At 35.0% G+C, this 21,255-nt stretch overlaps 1 protein-coding gene across 4 annotated transcripts in view; it reads right to left on the reverse strand.

Moving 5' to 3' along the window:
* Positions 1 to 21,255, reverse strand: part of LOC121389489 — a 140,600-nt gene that overhangs the window by 2,248 nt on the left and 117,097 nt on the right. For 3 of the 4 annotated variants that reach the window (XM_041521141.1, XM_041521142.1, XM_041521140.1), the window contains 5 exons: positions 19,741 to 19,907; positions 16,043 to 16,159; positions 12,255 to 12,343; positions 6,187 to 6,325; positions 186 to 235 (listed from right to left, as the gene is read on the reverse strand). In XM_041521141.1, coding sequence (XP_041377075.1) covers positions 186 to 235; positions 6,187 to 6,325; positions 12,255 to 12,343; positions 16,043 to 16,159; positions 19,741 to 19,853 — 508 coding nt within the window. In that variant the 5' untranslated portion in view covers positions 19,854 to 19,907. The remainder of the gene's footprint in view (positions 1 to 185; positions 236 to 6,186; positions 6,326 to 12,254; positions 12,344 to 16,042; positions 16,160 to 19,740; positions 19,908 to 21,255) is intronic. The other variant, XM_041521143.1, reaches the window with a different exon arrangement.

A 21,255-nucleotide genomic window follows, 5' to 3' on the forward strand; every position in this document is an offset into this window, starting at 1 on the left:
GATCTACCCATGTGTCATCTACCCATATGTGATCTACCCATGTGTGATCTACCCATGTGTGATCTACCCATGTGGTCATCTACCCATATGGGTGTGAGCCGGAACCGGGAGGCGAACCCAGTACCTACCAGCATTAAATCTGAACCACTATACCACCAAAGTTGTTCTGCAACAATCTTTCTTACCTTCAGCAGTTTCATAGATGTGACTCCGTTCTTCACAGATGATTGGACACCTGAAACAACCAATGAAAAAGAGTAATAGTACATAGTTATATGTGAACCAACCAATCAGCAAGAGTAACAATCTGAAACAACCAAGCAACAGGTTTATTACATATTTGGGACATAACAATTTCTAATTTTGTTTAGTGAGTTGAAGAAAAAATGAGACCTCTATAATCTGAACATCACAATTAACATTTCAACACTGTAAAAGTGTTTGTTAATCCAGATATTCAGATTCAGAAATTGAATGGTCATTATCCAAAACAAAATGTTAAAAATAACTATTTGCTTCGTTTAACTGAACTACAAATTGTTTGACGCGAGTTCGCCGCACCAGAGACAACATGGCTGCAAGGTTTCACACCTCAGGTGTTGTGTAAACCATGGCTCCATAGTGTTCACATACTTCATCTCAGCTAGCTAATGTTTCCTTTTATAACAGTTAATAAAAGGTAATTGTCTCTTCTTGGTAATAACATTTTGAGCAACAGTTATTATCTGGAAATTGCTTAGTATCCCAGGGATGTTATTATGACACAAATCACTTTTTTATTGCCATAGCTAGCCAACCCCCCCCCCCCCCCCACCCCCAAGAAAATATCATAAAATAACAGCCTGTGATATAAGAGGAATATGTCAGCATAAACTAAAGAATCGAAAAGCCAGTTTGGATAGTATGCCCAAATATTTGGAGACAGCTTTGGTCATAAAATCAGTAAATCAACGATTGGTGACATACTCAAAATAAAGAAAAATGGCTGAACATTGCTGAGGATGAAGCGTCATTCTCACGAGCTAGAAATGCTAAGAACCAAAACTTAGAAGAGGCCTTTTACTTATGGTCAAGTGACATGTCTAGTAAAATGATGATATTGAGGATACTGTGCGGATTATCGAGGTGTTCACGGTACCTAATTATTGCAATGATCCATAGTGAGCTAGTACAAAATGCACTGACTGTCTGGATTATCGAGGTGTTCACAGTACAGTGGACAATATTTCGAAATCTGAGCTAACCAAAAGTCGGCCCATGTAGTTTTTACCTAGGTAACCAATTGTTCGGTTATGTGAATTATATTTGCGTAACCTGTGGGTTACCTAATCGGTTACCTCAAAGTTACGTTGAAATTATATTTTAAATACATAATTTTTAGCACAAAGCAATTTATACAAAAGAAAACAGTTTCTAAAACAGTTTCTTTAATGCTTGCTAAAGTTAAACACTATTGTAAAAGGACTAAATATCAGCCCCAGTACTGAAACAAAATAGATACACTTCCAGATTCCTTTTCCTTTTGGCCAAGTTACTTTCACTTTATCGATCGTACTTCTTTACTACAGTGATGTTCCAAATTTTTGTTTTAGAAAGCTCATTATGCGATGTTAGTATTTTTCAACATTTGTGACACTTTTTGAATCCTGTTTACGTTAAAACCGTTTTCAATATTTGTAAAATATTATGTCTAATATATATTCCTTTAGAGATAAAATAGAAGTAGCACGGAATAGTGGTCCGTGCACATTTCTTTAAAACTTTTGACTTGACTCTATACTAAGCATTTAGTTTAGACTGGTCGCAAGCTATAACTGTTACAATATAACGTTGTCTACTAGTTTGCCGTGCATCAAGTATCTAAAAATCAGTCAAAAACATGTGTCAGAATAATAGTCAAACCTTAGGGTTTCGAAATTACAATACTCAACTGTATAATAAACTTCCTGTAATCGTGAAGTTTGCAAGTTTTAATTTCTAACCGTCTTCAGGTCACGGCGTAACCGATTTGTGGTTTGCGTAAATTTATTTTTGCATAACCAACACGCGAACAGAACGCTATTTTACGTTAAATATTGTGCCTGCATTACCTAATTATTGTAATGATTCATAGCGAGTGAGTACAAAATGCACTGACTATACAGATAATCATATTCTTGGCAAAATAATACAAGTACATGTACTATAAAATGGTAAATTTTATAAGAATTAAAAAAGGTTGTGTTACAGGCTAAAATAGGTAACACAAACGACAAACCCAAGCAAGATTGTCCCTTTAAAATGAAGCGAAGTACCTGTACAATGTATTAGAATGTGACAGACATATAAAGCACTATAAGAGTAGGGCCATAAATCCTGTTTTGTAAATGTTACCCTGGCATACTGTTAAAGGGACATACCCTAGTTTTTAAACACTAAGGCATATTTTTTACTATTGGAGCCGTTTTTTATAACTGAAATCATACTTTACTTAGATTTTATTGTTTAGATTATCCATTTCCATACATTCGCAGTGTTTTTGGTTATCCCGGTGTTTTTAATATCACAAAATGCATTTCCCATATTTTTAAAAATGCACGTTCGTCTGAGAAGTAACAGTTATGGAGTCGAATTTTAGTCGAATTTTAGAGGGTATTTCACCATTTCAAAGTCACAGACTAATGTTTCACACAATTGTAACTTTATCTAAATGTGCTACATGTTTGTAAATTAACTAAACTTAGTGTTAATTTTCACGGGTTGAAATTAGGGTATGTCCCTTTAATTACAGGTATCATTAGGGCCTTTAGGCCTCAAACTCATTGTCTGTGTACAAGAGTAAGGAAGAGGAAGAAGAAGAAGAAGAAGGAAACGTTTTATTTAATGATGCACTCAATACATTTTATTTACAATTATATGGCGTCGGACATATGGTTAAAGACCACACAGATATTGAGAGAGAAAACCTGCTATCGCCACTTCATGGCCTACTCTTTTCGATTAGCAGAAAGGGATCTTTTATATGCACCATGCCACAGATAGGGCAGTACATACCACAGCCTTTGATATACCAGTTGTGGTGCACTGGCTGGAACAAGCAAGAGTAAGGACACAATGTGAAATATACATCAGTGTTCTCGCTGCTCCATTTAAGCAAAGCAGCCCACTCTGCTATTGCATTTTGCTGCCCTCCTTTCATGTTCTGCCACCCTCCTTTATTTTTCTGTGCCCACCTATATTTTACAGCACCCATCTCTGCTATTTCCAAATGCGACCAAACCCCCTCAAAAAAAGAAAAAAGAAAAAAAAGAAAAAAAAGAAGATCAGTCTGTAATCAGGACATTAAAGGAAACAAGCCACGGGTGTTTAAGAAAAAGCAACTGACGAAAAACTTCAGCAGCTTACGACAGTTACCGTAACATCATTTAACAGTATTTTTAACAGCCTCTATTTTGTCCCATACCTATATCCATTTGTATGTTTAATACACATAATAAAAATTATATTTTATTTGAGCAATGAACACATTCTTTTTATCGATTTGGCAATCTCAGTCATTCTGTTTTTTGTGTTCACTATCTATCGTCTGATATTTTGTCTTCAATTGAAGATTTAATTGGTTGTCACTGATGATTTTTACTTTCTGTCATTTGTTTATTCAGCAATTCTTTATAAAATATTAGAAACAGTTCATGTTTTGGGGGGGATCTCACCGCTTATAAAAACAACCAGAAGTGGTAGTGTTTATCATTAAAATCGTTTATCTTGAGTGCCAAATGATATATACACCGCTTTTACAAAAACGAAACTGGTGATATCAAAACGATTGATTTATTCAATGAAAATGGAAATAAATGAACAGAATTTTTTTTATCCCACATTAGGGGATCACTTTACAAAAATCTCTCTTGTTTTTCATATATCTTGAAATCTTTATTAAAATAATAATGTTAAAACTCTGATCGGTTCATCGATATGAATGCCCGTGAATGTCAAACTAACATCTCCGGTTCATCTAATGGTACATAAAACGTTTTTGTACCAAATACTGAGGAGCAAAGTCAACCAACACACAACATTATATGGTAACCAAGCTTTTCTTTCCTTTTTTTGTTTTTGCTTTTCATTTTTTTTGGTTGTTGTTGTTTTAAAGGGTGGGGTGTCGTGCGGCCGCCCTGCTTTAGTTTTCACCTAGCAAGAACACTTTTCACAACAGGAAAACATATATTACAATCTTACAGGCACAAGTGTGACAAATGTAAGCACACTGACTGAGAGAGACAAGAACTTGTGTAGGTCTCTCAGAACCTTCAACTATGGTATTCTCTGTGGTAAGTACTGTAGGTTCCACGGAACCTTCAGCTGTCCTCTATAGCCAGGTGTACAGGTCCTTCCGTACCCTTATTTATTGCAAGCAGATGATTATCTTTAGTCAGGTATTATAGAACCCTCATGATGTACCATAAATAAGATCTAAAGTAAATCGAAGAATGGTGACAGAACAAAATCAGAGAATGACTGGTCACAGGGCTTGAATTTAACAATTTGTAACCCACGGAAATTAAAAAAAAAAACTGCCGTGGGTGAAACGGCCAACACAACAACAATTTTTAGCCCCACCCCCCTACGGCAATTTGTTTTTTTTTAAAGTAGCAAATAAACATGACTGAAAGGTCGTTTTTCAAATGTACAAAATTGTGTATACATTTAGGTATATTAATTTTGCCATCATTGGGGAGCTTTACTACAGTAATGTTTATCCCACAGCACAAGAATGCCATCAGTAATACCCCTGACCTACGGCAATTTATATTACAACAACGCCAATTGCTGTTTTTAAGTTTGAGACGTGTGATCACAGGAAGAAAACTGAAGAATGACACAGGTCCCAGGAAAAAAAAGAAAAGTTGATGGTCCATTTGAAATGCTTAACTAATTGAAATAAACTCAGGACTGTAGTTCTGTCTGTCTGGTAGAGCCAGGTCTGTACAGCTGCCATCACGATATGTGTGTTTGTGACAGAGGACTAGACGTCTCCACATGTAACAGGCCTGATGACCTGCATTCAGACGACTTGTCAATTAGGCGGATTACCGCCACCTCTCAGGTCCATCCCCAGTCACCTGCTTCTCAAAAGAAATATTCATGCCACACGGCAGTGCATGGGCAAGAAAAACCCTAAATCAATCAGGCAATAATTTGTCGTGAAGGGTCTGGCTAGTTTAGCGACGTCAAATCAATCGGTGCGCAGGCGATTCTCCCGACCGCCTCGTGTGACCTGAATTAAGCGATCATTTTAACACAATGTTGGTGGGAAATCCACAAATCCCAAATATCAGCAAAGTAAATTAACCTCCAGTGGAGCTGGTAATAAAATTAAGCAGTGCAGTTCGTCTTCAGCCGACGAATACTAATGGAGTTTCAAGTGTTTCCCCGACTTAAAGACAGTTCTACAACACCGGCCATTGTTCGAGACAAATCTCACAGATACAGTGTGCTAATTTTAAAAAATGACGACGTCGACTGTCGGAAAGGAAAGGAATATCAGTTTAATGACAGGAACGTTTTAAACTACAACTATTTGGTGTCTAATATATGGATCTTTCAACACTTTCAGAGAGAGAGAGAGAGAGAGAGAGAGAGAGAGAGAGAGAGAGAGAGAGAGAGAGAGACACAGGGAGAGACAGGGAGAGAGAGAGAGAGAGAGAGAGAGAGAGAGAGAGAGAGAGAGAGAGAGAGAGAGAGAGAGAGAGAGAGAGAGAGAGAGAGGGAGGGAGGGAGGGAGGGAGGGAGGGGAAAACTGCTGCTGCCACATATGCCATTTCGACCAACAAAGCAAGTCTGGTGCTTATAAAACCTTCAAAGTCTGAACTCAATACTCCAATAGCTAGGATCTGAGCCTTTAATGCCATGGCAACACCACACAAATTATGTATGTCACATTATTAGAGATTTTCGACTAGACTAGTTTTATAAGCATGGGATCTTTCCCATATATAGGACAATGTTAACTCTAATTGTTCCTCCCATTTAGACGATGTATTTGACGAAAACGTGTTGGGGTTGGTGGTGTTTAAAATAAAGTTTGCTAATTGTTTTTGAAATTCACAACTGGCGAATTTAAGTGAGTGCCAGAGCTGATTTATGATGTAGGCCTGTTGACAAAGAACTAATTTTATATCAGAAGGATTGATAATAAAGTCTTACCTCAGTTGTCTCCTCTTGTGACAGAGACTGATGGTGATGATTGTAACTAGAATTAGCACTGCTGCAGCAGTCGACCCGAGAATGATGGTGAGAAATTTCTCATCGGACGGATCGAGACCTGTAGATTTAAGACCTGACTCTGTAAGTAACATTACAAAAAACATGCAGTTAACATCACACTGAACATCACAGACACATGCAGTTAACAACACACTGAACATCATAGAAACATGCAGTTAACATCACACTGAACATCATAGAAACATGCTGTTAACATCACACTGAACATCACAGACACATGTACATGTAGTTAACATCACACTGAACATCACAGACACATGTACATGTAGTTAACATCACACTGAACAGCATAGAAACATGCTGTTAACATCACATTGAACATCACAGACACATGCAGTTAACATCACACTGAACATCATAGAAACATGCTGTTAACATCACACTGAACATCACAGACACATGTACATGTAGTTAACATCACACTGAACATCACACTGAACATCACAAACACATGCAGTTAACATCACATTGAACATCACAGACACATGCAGTTAACATCACACTGAACATCATAGAAACATGCTGTTAACATCACACTGAACATCACAGACACATGTACATGTAGTTAACATCACACTGAACATCACAGACACATGCAGTTAACATCACACTGAACATCACAGAAACATGCAGTTAAAGGCATATCGTCACAGACCATTGGCCTATTTAATGGCCTAACAGAGTATTACCTGAACAAAAATTATTTGATTTGTCCCTAAATGTACTTCATTCAACCATCTTCATAACCACCATACTCCATTTATTAATGATAGTTTGTAAAAATAATTGAATTATGGCAATGGTCCATAATTCAAAAACTAAAATTGCTGAGAGGGTTGACATGGATTTCATTCCATCATGGTTCAGTTAAAGTGATGTGATAGCTAGATTTGTTTTCCAACAATTAATGTAATTTTTATTTATTATCCATTTTTAGAGAAATAAGGTCCTTAAATCTGTGACAGTATGCCTTTAACATTACAACAAAAAATATAAAGTTTGTTTTGTTTAATGACACCATCGGCTATTGGATGTCAAACATTTGGTCATTCTGACTTATAGTCATCAGGGAAACCCGCTACATTTTTTAAAATGCAGCAAGGGATCTTTTATATGTACTTTCCCACAAACAGAAAAACACATACTACAGCCTTTGTCCAGTTGTGGCACACTGGTTGGAACGAGAAAAAAAAGCAAGCACCAGAATGCATCCACCGTGGTGGTTCAATCCTGCAACACGAGCACCTCAAACGAACACTTAACCGACTGAGCTAAATCCCGTCCCCCCCCCCCCCCAATTGTTTTTTAATAAAAACATGCAATTAACATAATTATAACATCACAAACATATGCAGTTAACATCTAAATGAACGACATAGACAACCAGTGAATATCACAGTAAAATCACAGTAAACACCAAACTGAACATCCAAAACAAAAATGCTGAGAACATAAAATTGAAATCTGTGACACAAAATCCATTATTAATCAAGTTCAAAAGATATTTTATTAACTGCCCAACCCCCAACTATATATATATTCACAGGTGCAACTATGACCCGAGTTGCACTGATCTAGTAGTCAGTTTGTAAGAAGCAGAGTTAAACACAAAACAAAACCTATAACAACCCACCCAACTCTCAAAAAACAATAACAAAACCTGCACACACACCTAACATGGTGCTAAATAGCCAACATCAAGAGAAACAAAAACTGCAAAAAACAATGTTTTAGCCTTTTCGTAATACTAACAAATATTGTTCTGGATAAATTCTGATTAATTACTAATGTGTATTTAAAATGACCCCGACTTTCATTTTGTGTCATATTCTGTATGGTTTTGTCAGACAAAGAGACTGGCTGACATAGCAGTAAGCTGGAGACAACATACATATTCTATATAACAAATAACCCAGTCATCTCTCAGTTCATCCTTTAATACCATCATACATATTATATATAACAAATAACCCAGTCATCTCTCAGTTCATCCTGTAATACCATTCATCATTGTCAGCACATATGTACTCTTGACAAGCCGTTAGGGTAAAATTTAATATATTTGTAATTAGGAGAAGACCTCATAAGTTGGAGAATTTTTGCGTAATCCTTTTGTATAAAGAGTGCAATGCTGTTTATCCAGGCAGTAAAGTTGTTCCTAAACCACATTTAAAAAAAAAATTGAAGTTCATAAGTGTTGATATTATAACACACAGACACACACACACACACATGCACACACACACACACACACACACACGCACGCACACACAGGCCAATTCATCGGTTCCTTTTTTATGCAAACTGACTATAAAGCTTTCAAGTATTTTAAAAACTGGATATTATGCAGTCGAGATGGACCAAAAAACCCAAATCTGATTTATGAACCTGTCCACGTCTAGTAGAAAACCAATAAAATACAATCAGTCGCAAAGTCCGATTCCAAAGATTCCACTTTTGACAGGGGGAGCAAGCATATAACTGATGGGCAGATAACTCCAAACCTCTGACGAGAATTAGAGTGGCCTAGGTAGATTTTTTTTATAGATTCTCCCATCTTGATAAACTGATCAGGGCTAACAGTGGATTTCAAATTGACATCCTTTCTGGGTGAATCAGAGAAAATTACTTTGCAGTGATGCATTAAAAAGGACATAAATCAGAAATAATGAACAATAATTAGGTTCTGTCATGATAAATGGGGATGATGTCAGTCATAATTAACATTTTGTAATAAAATTCACAGCCAGTCACAAGAATTGGAAGTTTTCACTCCAGTTCGCAACAGAGCAAATTTAGGTGTTTTTATCTTTCTCTCTGTCTCTTAAGGATCTAAATAAATGGATTTCTAAATTACAGTTACAAACAAAAAATTAATATTACATAAAGGACACACTAACATATAATAAAATTTGTCCTAATTTGAAAGTGAAAAACATCTAACTTTTTCCTTTAATATAGGGGAAAAGAATGTTCACCTTATTTCACGATTTGAGTTTAAACAAAACTTCTTAGTTATATGTCCAGTAACTCCAGTTATAGAAATAAGCAGAAATCTACTTGTCTGCTGATATATTTTTACTTGTCCAAATAGGTTGTTAGTTTTATTCAAGTGCAAGGACAAATCATTTTTGATTGGTCCAAATGAAACAGTACCGTCTGGACAACCAGTGAGTTACATTTTGCTTCATTACACACGTATGCACACACACACACACACACACACACACACACACACACACACACACACACATGCGCACACACAAGCACGCACACACACGCATGCACGCACACGGATACACACACACACATGCAGACAATTACACATTCTCATCTCAATCTCTATGGCATAAGCAAAGATAAAAATGGCCATGGATACAAAAATACAGAAACTTAGGCAGGGGCTGGGGGCATTTATATGAATGTAAGCTTTTCACCAAAGATTGGGATGGATGTGCCTGAAACTTAGTGGATATAGGCACGTAAATAGAATTCTGGTTGGTTGGAAAGAAAAGGAATTACTTTTCAGGTATCAAAGGTACTACCGGCCTCGGTGGTGTCGTGGTTAGGCCATCGGTCTACAGGCTGGTAGGTACTGGGTTCGGATCCCAGTCGAGGCATGGGATTTTTAATCCAGATACCGACTCCAAACCCCGAGTGAGTGCTCCGCAAGGCTCAGTGGGTAGGTGTAAACCACTTGCACCGACCAGTGATCCATAACTGGTTCAACAAAGGCCATGGTTTGTGGTATCCTGCCTGTGAGAAGTGTAAATAAAAGATCCCTTGCTGCTAATTGGAAAGAGTAGCCCATGAAGTGACGACAACGGGTTTCCTCTCAAAATCTGTGTGGTCCTTAACCATATGTCTGATGCCATATAACCGTAAATAAAATGTGTTGAGTGCGTCGTTAAATAAAACATTTCTTTCTTTCTTTCTTTCAAAGGTACTAAAATCTAGAATTCCAGAAAAAAATGAATAAGTTTTTTAATCTCTGCATTATGCTGGCTATGCTACATTACTATATGAACTAAAAATAAAAATCAATTTCAAACATTTCATGCTTTTAAAAATGCAACATCACTGAAACAAGCAACAACAATCACAAAAAAACTGTTTTAAATAGTTCTTTTTTGTAACCCTATTAACTTGCAAACAATTCAGCAACTTACTCATTTTTGCAATCATAATTTCAGCTTCATTTTTTTCCTCTCTACCTTTTGTATATCATTTAAAAAAAAGAGAGAGAGATAGAAAGTCATCTGACTGAACAAAGAATCCACCCATTCCCCAGTAAACTTAACAATCACAATGTCGATCTATTAGAAGTATTTTATTATTTATGACGCTGATTATTATTCAGTTTTCAAATAAATGAACGCTCAAATACGCAGATGGTATTAGATTGCGTTGATGAACATAATGATTAAATATTAATGGATCAGACGTTTTGAATACTTAAAAATGGAAAGAACACAAGAAATTTTCATTTTCGAATGATCACCATGGCAACACGTAACATACGATAACTGAGGTTTGACATTCATCAGATAATAAGAAACGAGAACTATGAATAAAACTCTATTTGTATACTAGTATTACCAGAACCACTAATTATTTTTGTCCATCAGACATTTACTGTAACTTGTCATGTCAGTTTTCAACTCTGCAAGTTCAGCTTTTGTTTGGAGTTTTGTAAAGTTATTTTAAATACGATAAAAAAAAGATGACTAAGATTTATATTTTTAAGATGTCACTAAAATATCACTGGTTGTGTCTTTACATAATTATACTATTTATGTACTGTACTTTTTATTAATTTTCAAATTTATTACAAATACATTACATAATCTGTTAAACCGTTTGAAAATGTTTAGTTTAAAACTTAAATTTGCTTTTCTTAGGTACTGGGTTCGTATCCCGGTACCGGCTCCCACCCAGAGTAATTTTAACGACTCAGTGGATAGGTGTAAGGCCACTACATCGACTTCTCTTTCACTAACCAACTAACAGATAGCTGAAGTGTGTGCCCAGGACAACATGCTTGAACCTTAATTACGGAAATAAGATGAAATGAATGAATAAATAAATAAAAAATGATCACTATATTTGAAATTTCTACTTCAAAAAAGACAACAACAACAATGCTATTAAATTTGGTGTGGCTAATTACTATGTACACAAATATTATGCAACCCATGCCGTCGACATACACAAAATGCAAATATACAGTTTACTACATGCCCAATTCATGCTACAAGCAATATAAAATTTACAAGCATCACATACTGGACATAAACCAGTCATGGGGCTTGGTGTTGGCAGGAAAAGGAAATGTTTTATTTAACGACACATTAACACATTTTATTTACAGTTATATGGCATCGGTCATATGGTTACGGACCACACAAATATTGAGAGAGGAAACCTGCTGTCGCCACTTCATGGCCTATTCTTTTCGATTAGCAGCAAGGGATCTTTTATATGCACCATCCCACAGACAGGATAGCACATACCACGGCCTTTGATATACCAGTCATGGTGCACTGCCTGGAGCGAGAAATAGCCCAATTGCAGACCTCTGAGAATTAAACATTTGCGTCAGCCATTTGTGGGTTATGAAAATAAGTCCTAAATTTGATGCACAAACGGAAAATAGGTTATGCTAAATTAGATTTGTGTTCTAGCAATTGTCAGAGGCCTGGGGCCTAATTCACTAAACTCTCGCAACTTTGCGATCTCACAGTGCAATGCTAAAAGACTTGCAAAGAGGATGCTTTGTTGTCTAGCAGAGCCTAAGATAGCTTTGTGAATTAGGTCCCTGCACTGTATCCACCGAGGTGAATCAATCCTACGACCCACTGCACCTCAGGCAAACACTTCGTTCTGCTAGAAATGACAACAAATGAAAACTGCAGTGAAAAAAAGAATCGGTTGCCCTGACAACCCCTGATTTGTGAAGAATAGAAATTAATACATTTAAATCTTACCGCTCTGACATCCCTCGTCGCCGCGACAACAGACCTGTTTCAAGCGGTATGTGACAGTTTCCCTTGGTGGGACAGTGACGTAATCTAATCTGTGGAAGGAAAGTAGCAAAATAATATTTAAAAGGACTATATACTGAGTTTATAGTGCTAGCAAGACTTCTCTTTGTTCCTTCCAACAAAATAAACACACATCATGCTTTTCACTGTTTTTAAAAACTTAACATGTTTTAAAAATAAAGTATTATGGGTATACAAATAAATACAGTTGGAAAAACCTTTGGCCAAATTATTTATAATTTTGTTTGGCCTTTGGAAGAAATAAATTCATATGTACGATAGTATTTTATAAAAAAATCTACATTAAGGTACTACAAAATATTACGATATCCAGAACTGCATTAGTAATAGAGATATTTATATTATAAACAAGAAAATGTTTGTAAATTGTACTTTTAATAATGTAAAAATATTTTATTTGCCAAAAGAACTTTTAAAATGGCTACACTCAGGATAGTCTATATAACAACAACTTCTATCTGTGAAAAACAAACAAAATCTTCATACATTACTCCAAACGTCCACGGTTTTAAATATGTTATTTAGCTAATAATTTTGATGTGCAATTTATAAAGTTCTTACAGCACCATTAATTCAGTTACTTAATATATTTTTTAGTAACAAACACAGCATATGAAGGCTACATAATAATGATTCCAGGAACAATAGGCACAGACACATAGGGAAGGTGCTGGGGATGCACCCCCCTCCCACACTACAACGAGCCCACAAAACACAGTGGTTAGCGGATGAATACATATATGTACTGTGAAACCTCTCAAGACGTCACCCTCTGTAAACAGGAATACCCTCAAAACAGGATGTTTTACAGAGTCACTTTTTAAAAGCCAGTACAGAACTTAACCTCTGTAAACCAGATCCCTATCCAAACTGGACAATTGTCTTGGTTTATTTCAGTTTATTTCATCAATATAAAAAAACTATAAAATAATAACTCTTTTTCAGGAAATTAATACACAGAATAAGGGTAATTCAAATTTTGGGATTTGTCTATTTTTCATAAGAGAATTCTCACCATCTTTCACACATTAATTCAAACAATTTTTATAAACAATTAATTAATTTTAAATTTACTGATATAATGTTATCAAATAAGATAAACAATTATTTTATTAAAAAGAAATAAAAAACCCCAGATGAAATGTTCTATTTTGTTTTCTATAAGCATTGCTGAAAGTAGTGCAAATTGAGATTCATGTAGTTATGAATCTCGTTTTGTTTTAAGTCACATGATATCATTTGGACCAATCCAAGTATTTATAACAAAAGAGTATTTACAGATTGGAATTTTTGTCAGATGTATAATGCATATTAGTGTACCTTGGAATTCTAGCTGTAAGGGGGGTAGGATTTAGCTCAGTCGGTTGAGTGCTCTATTGAGGTGCTTATGTCGGAGGATCGAACCACCTCGGTGGATCGACTCAACTGATCGTTTTTTTCTCAATCCAACCAGTGCACCACAACTAGTCAAAGGCCGTGGTATGTGCTGTCCTGTCTGTAGGAAAGTTCACATAAAAGATCCCTTGATGCATTAGGAAAAATATAGAGGGTTTCCTCTGATGACTACGAGTCAGAATTACCAAATGTTTGACATCCAGTAGCCGTTTGATTAATATGCTCTAGTGGTGTCGTTAAACAAAATGAACTTTATAAACTTTATCTAGCTGTAAGTGTCCTTTTTAAAAGGTTGCACCCCCTCCCTGGAAAGACATAGTCTCCACCCTGAGCAGTAATATGATCAACAGCGAGACACTTTAATTAAGCATAACATTTAACATGCACCTTCCGTGACCAAATTAATACATTTCACAGTTCCGATAAACACCATCACCCCTAAATCTGCCTGTAAACAACATTAATAGCATGACAATGTCACAATATAATTAGCCAGACTTGACTGTTTAGCATACATAGATCAGTTTAGACATCAATGACACGGTTGGGGAGCAATATTCCACGAAGTGATGTCCACTTCGCTTCCCCAACGCAATGAATATTTATTGATTTTGAGCAGAAAGTTGATAAATATTGATTTACTCACGAAATACGCAACTGATATGTGCATGTGTTCTTAGAAACACAAAATGAACAAAGGAGAACTGTCTCTGGAGAAAAAACGATAATTTGTTGCCCAATACACAGAAGAACACTGACAGAAAAATAAATTATAGAGTATAAAGGCCAAATGCCCAAATGACGAGCCGGTGACAAAAACAATTATATTTTGATGTAGTCATATTTCACAGGCGGCAGGCTCCGTTGGTGAATAGCACTTTATGGCTTCATGATGGACTCGCGGGAATAACTGGACACGGAAATGCTTTATGACGCGAGATGTTAATATCATGTTTACTTCCAGTTGTAGTATAAAGATCTCAGACATGTTGGCCAGAAAATTGCAAGCACAAGTCATAATTCTGGTACAATTAGATTATTTGAGCACAACGTTAAAGATAAGATTATATGTTCCGTCAATTTTCTCGTACAATTCTATTATACATCTAGCTTAGAATATTTGATATTATTCTTAGAAAATGTCATTTAAGAAGGCATGCATTAAAGACAATATTATGTGCAATCGAGTTTCTTGTATAATTGTGTTAGATGGCTAGTTAAATATCTGATAAGTTACTTAGGAACTGTCATAAAGATAGCACAACTTTAAACCTGTTAGGTTAAAGATTGGTTTGTTGTTGGTTTTCGTATTATTTATGGAAATTGTAGCTTAGATTATTTATTTTTTTACATTGAATGGTTATTAAAAAAAAGCACAATATTAAAAGGCTACAATTATCTTGTTTTGGAAGATTTTTATGAGTGTACAAAACATATTATGGGGTTGGGGTGGCAAGAGCAAATGATGCCAGTATATGCTTTTAAAACAAAAAATAAAATTTAACAAAAAAAGATTTTGCAAAATTAAAATTTCTGAAAATATTGTTAACTGTGAAAATTTTAATTGTGAAAAAGTTGTTAAATGTGAAAATGTTGTTAATTGTGAAAATGTTGTTAAATGTGAAATTATTGTTAACAGTTAAAATATTGTTAAACAGTGAATGGCCCCATAATTAAAGTTCAACTTTGTTTTATTTAACAACACCAATGGAGCAGGTGCACTGGCTGGAATGAGAAATAGCCCACTGACAGGGATCGATCTGAGACCGACCACGCAGCAAGCAAGGACTTTATTACTGGACTACGCCCTGTCCCCTGAATGGCCCCTAAACAGATTTGGTTAAATATTTGTCTGATGTAATGAAGAGTAATATTCATGTGACCTTTGGCTTCTGTTGCTTATTCGACAATTTAACTACAAATTGTTATAACGATAAGGTTAAATATTCGTCAGTTTTCTTGTATGACTGTGGATATTATTCATGTACTTTAGAATATTTAGCAATCTACTAGAAAACTGTCATTAACCAGAGCACAACATTCATTAAATAAAGGTTAAATGTAATTAGTCAATTACTGTCACATAAAATTTGAGCATTTTTGTGCTTCACACGTGAGCTATCAAACTGAGCATTTTACATCCAGAAGACAAGTATTCACAACTAGATCTTCAATTAAATATTTAAAATGTTAATAGGTTTCTTATTCTGTATGCATTTTTAGAATGTTCAGTCTAAACAATATAAACATATTCTACATTCACTAAAAAAATTTCAAAAAATTTCCAAAAAGAAAGCTTGATGTAAAAGCCTTACTTGTATTTTGTCCCACAATCCACCTTTGTGAGCCATGCCCATGATTTGTCCCAGTTGGAGCACGCTGCTGGAACTCTCCGCAAAACATGAATCCGCTTGGCAGGACTTTGAACAACACTGTGATAAAAAATAATATCTTAATTTCTTAATTGTATTCTAAACAATTAGCATACCGGTAATACAACTTGTTGTATAAAATAGTTACCAACACATTTCAATGAAAGATAAATACACGTAATTAGTTTTAATATGTCACATTTTAAACTATGGCTATTTGGTGTCTAACATATGGTTAGTAAACATTCGGTCGATAAAGGCTAGCTCTAGGCAAGCAAAACATTTCACCAAATTATCTCCAAAAATGCAAAACAGTTACTGTCCAACAAAAGATCAATTATAACATAACTATTTGCGAATTTGGTGTGTGACAGAGCTAGCCCTGGTCGATACAGAAGAAAGGAAACTTGCTGCCACCACATAGGATTTTCCTAACGATAAAGTGAAGCAATTTTTTTAATATGCACCTTCCCATAAAGAGAACAGTACATACTAAGGGCTTTGATGTACCAGTTGTGCAGTACTAGTAGTGCTAGGGAGGGTGGGTTTGGGGGGGGGGGGGGGTAGAGTTCATTGAGGGTGATTGATCCTGTTACCCATCACACCTCAAGCAAGTGCTCTACCACTGAATAACATCCAGACACACACTCCAGTATACAGCTGAATCCTGTTGGCTTGAACCGTGTCGGTGCTCGAGAAGGTGTTTGACCTATCGGGTAGTTGAGCCTAACCATTCGGTCAACAATGTGTAAATGTAACTCGGAACTTCGTTCTTCATTTGAGCATTGTGGTGTATTCGACCAGTCCAAGTTTGACCCAACTGTATTTAAATTTGTAATAAAATTTTATTTTAATACATAAGAGGTTATTACCAGTGTTTTTTGGTATCATCAATATCATATATTAGGAATAAAAATTGTATTATGCGATCCTCTGGCGAGCATAATACATTATTTTTATTCCAAATATAAATTCAATTAAATTCAATATTTTATTAACGTCTCACCTTTTAAAATACATCTATATATACAAGTATAATACATGTAATACATAATATATATATATATATACAAGTATAATACATGTAATACATAATATAGGCTATATATATACAAGTATAATACATGTAATACATAATATAGGCTATATATATATACAAGTATAATACATGTAATACATAATATAGGCTATATATATATACAAGTATAATACATGTAATACATAATATAGGCTATATATATATACAAGTATAATACATGTAATACATAATATAGGCTATATATATATACAAGTATAATACATGTAATACATAATATAGGTTATATATATATACAAGTATAATACATGTAATACATAATATAGGCTATATATATATACAAGTATAATACATGTAATACATAATATAGGCTATATATATATACAAGTATAATACATGTAATACATAATATAGGCTATATACAAGTATAATACATGTAATACATAATATAGGCTATATATATACAAGTATAATACATGTAATACATAATATAGGCTATATATATACAAGTATAATACATGTAATACATAATATAGGCTATATATATACAAGTATAATACATGTAATACATAATATAGGCTATATATATACAAGTATAATACATGTAATACATAATATAGGCTATATATATACAAGTATAATACATGTAATACATAATATAGGCTATATACAAGTATAATACATGTAATACATAATATAGGCTATATATATACAAGTATAATACATGTAATACATAATATAGGCTATATACAAGTATAATACATGTAATACATAATATAGGCTATATACAAGTATAATACATGTAATACATAATATAGGCTATATACAAGTATAATACATGTAATACATAATATAGGCTATATATATACAAGTATAATACATGTAATACATAATATAGGCTATATATATACAAGTATAATACATGTAATACATAATATAGGCTATATATATACAAGTATAATACATGTAATACATAATATAGGCTATATACAAGTATAATACATGTAATACATAATATTTTAAAAGCCACTAACATAAGAGTTATCAGAGACGAGATACAACCAAGATATCATTAAAAATAACCAGTAAGCAATAAAATACTAAGATTACTAATTTTTAAATAAATACTCTTCTTTTTTCTAAAATCTTGGCACAGGTTTTGACACAAGTTTTCCTATTATATAATACTGTCAATACTGAAAAACATCAGAGGGTAATAATCTCTTTATCATATAATCTCAAGCTTAATACAACATGTTTTTGTAAACTGTATACACAACTTTAATTCAATGATACAGTTTCTTTTTGAATGGAAATGACATCAAACTTAAATGAGATCATTTTGGATATCCTTACTTAAAAATAAACTAGTACATGACGTTTTTAATTTTCATAATGCTGGACAGCTGTCAATGTAAAGTTGCTTTTCAAATGTTTTTGTTCGATGCATATGAATGCATACGTCAATGTCAATAAACGTAGTGCCGTGACCTGATTAATTTACGTCTATTTTGCATCTAATTTGCAAAGTTATCAAATTCTGAAAGTATGGGATCTAAAAAAGATCACATACTTGAATTACACTGGATACACTTCCTATTATATAATAAAATGTATTACTAATTTTTTAAACAGAATAAATAAAACTTTGAGGTTTTTTAATTATCTGTAAATGTATATGTAACGGGGAATAAATATTTGGCCGTTTGTATATAAATAACATATTTTATCTATTACTATTTATTTTAGGATTCTATTTATTTTATTATATGATATTCTCAATCTGCGTTGAGAATATCATATTGGTGCATTAGACAAAGCCTTTTATGGTTGTTTCTCGCCATACTGGCTAGGGACAAGCCATTGGTTGATTCTATCCAATGGTTATGTGTATTTGGTGTCACGTGATTGTGAGTCAGGTCCGTGCAGCGCTGAGTGTAGACAGTAACAGTACATGTTACATACTTACACAGGGTACAACGACTTGCCTTTTCCTTTTCCTGAGCCTTTCGTTGTCTTCAGACTTTCTTTTGGCACTTACAGGTTTGACTAATATGCATGTATTAATTGTTAATTGTTAATTAATTCCGCAACTGTCGCATGCACTGCAGGAAGAATGGGCTAGGATTCCACACGCCCGGATTCAGAGACTCATTCAGTCTATGCCAAGGAGATCTGGCACAGTGATTGCTGCTGGTGGTGGCCACACAAGGTACTGATTTCAACGCCCTCATGTGACGCTGTTTGGTGACAAAAACGCCTCCACTGCCATCAATCCATAGCAAGAACATTGTCACATACTCATGTCAAATTTGACTGTGATAGGATCATAAATAACGAAATTATGCCACTTTGTATTAAAGAGATAATTTCATGAATATTTCGCCTATGCGTTTCTTTTTTGACAGAGTATATATCTGTGTGTGTGGCCCCCTCCCCATTTTTTGGCATCTTCCTATGCCCATGAATGTGACCAGTAACCAGTAACTAGAAGCACATTTGATACAAGAAAATACATTTAAATAAGTGATTTATTAAGAAGGCTCTTAATTAAGTGAAATATAAATGTTACAAGGACAGCAAAGTCCCTGTGAGGACTACTTACGGTACAGCTTTAGTGCAGAATGTGACGGCTAGAGCAGAGTGGAAAACCACGTCCTGCAGGAGAATCCAGTGTAGAAGGATGCACGCTCCTGTCTGCAGCTCAGTCGACGTCATCGCCTAGATGTAGTGAACACCATCAACTGCAACGGTCATCATCAAACAAACCACCTGCAAGATAAGACACTCCATGACATAACAGCAAACAACATCATCCGCAAAGGTCATCATCAAACAAACCACCTGCAAGATAAGACACTCCATGATATCACAGCAAAAACATAAACCATGTACTAGAATTAAGTGGAGTCTCATTTGTCAGGGTCAGCTCCATGGGGAGGGGTACTGGGGGTATGCATCCCCACACAAACTTCAAAGTGTCATGAAAATTCTGTGTTCAATGGACAGAAAGAAAAGAAAGAAGTGTTTTATTTAACGACGCACTCAACACATTTTATTTACGGTTATATGGCGTCAGACATATGGTTAAGGACCACACAGATTTTGAGAGGAAACCCGCTGTTGCCACTACATGGGCTACTCTTCCGATTGGCAGCAAGGGATCTTTTATTTGCGCTTCCCACAGGCAGGATAGCACAAACCATGGCCTTTGTTGAACCAGTTATGGATCACTGGTCGGTGCAAGTGGTTTACACCTTCAATGGACAGATACCAAAAAAGAAAAAAAGAGAAAAAAAAAGAGTTTGTCTAATCATCGGCTATTGTACGTTTCTGGTAGTGTCGGTAAAATCGCGGAACCGAAATTTCATTTCCCATGACTATTAATATTCCCATGAAACTAATATATATAATAAAACAGTTTCCAATGGGTTCCCATGATCACAAGGCACAGAACCGAAAATGTGTTTACCATGAAATTTGAAATCGTATGGCCCAAAGTTAGTATATATAGGGAACGCCTTTTTTTTTTTCATGATATGGAATTTACTACTTATAAGTTATTTATTTCTAAATCGATTTTTTTTCTTAAATTAGACACAAAAATAGTAGTTTTTTGTTATTTCCAAAACACTTTTACTTTTCTTCTTAGGTCAAACAAAACTGAAATTATTTATAAAAAACATTTTTGTAGGATAATGTGATGGACTATATGAAAAAAGTTTGTTTTATTTAACGATGCCACTAGAGCACATTGATTTTTTATCTTATCATCGGCTATTGGACGTCAAACATATGGTCATTCTGACACTGGAAACCCGCTGTTGCCACATAGGCTACTCTTTTATGACAGTCAGCAAGGGATCTTTTATTTGCGCTTCCCACAGGCAGGATAGCACAAAACATGGCCTTTGTTGAACCAGTTATGGATCACTGGTCGGTGCAGGTGGCTTACACCTACCCACTGAGCCTTGTGGAGCACTCACTCAGGGATCCGAACGCAGTACCTACCAGCCTGTAGACCGATGGCCTAACCACGACGCCACCGAGGCCGGTGATGGACTATAGTTACCAGTATTGGAATACAGTGGGTGTCCTTTTAAGTTGCACCTCAACACTA

Source organism: Gigantopelta aegis, chromosome 14 (assembly GCF_016097555.1).
Source record: "Gigantopelta aegis isolate Gae_Host chromosome 14, Gae_host_genome, whole genome shotgun sequence".
Lineage (NCBI taxonomy): Eukaryota > Metazoa > Mollusca > Gastropoda > Neomphalida > Peltospiridae > Gigantopelta > Gigantopelta aegis.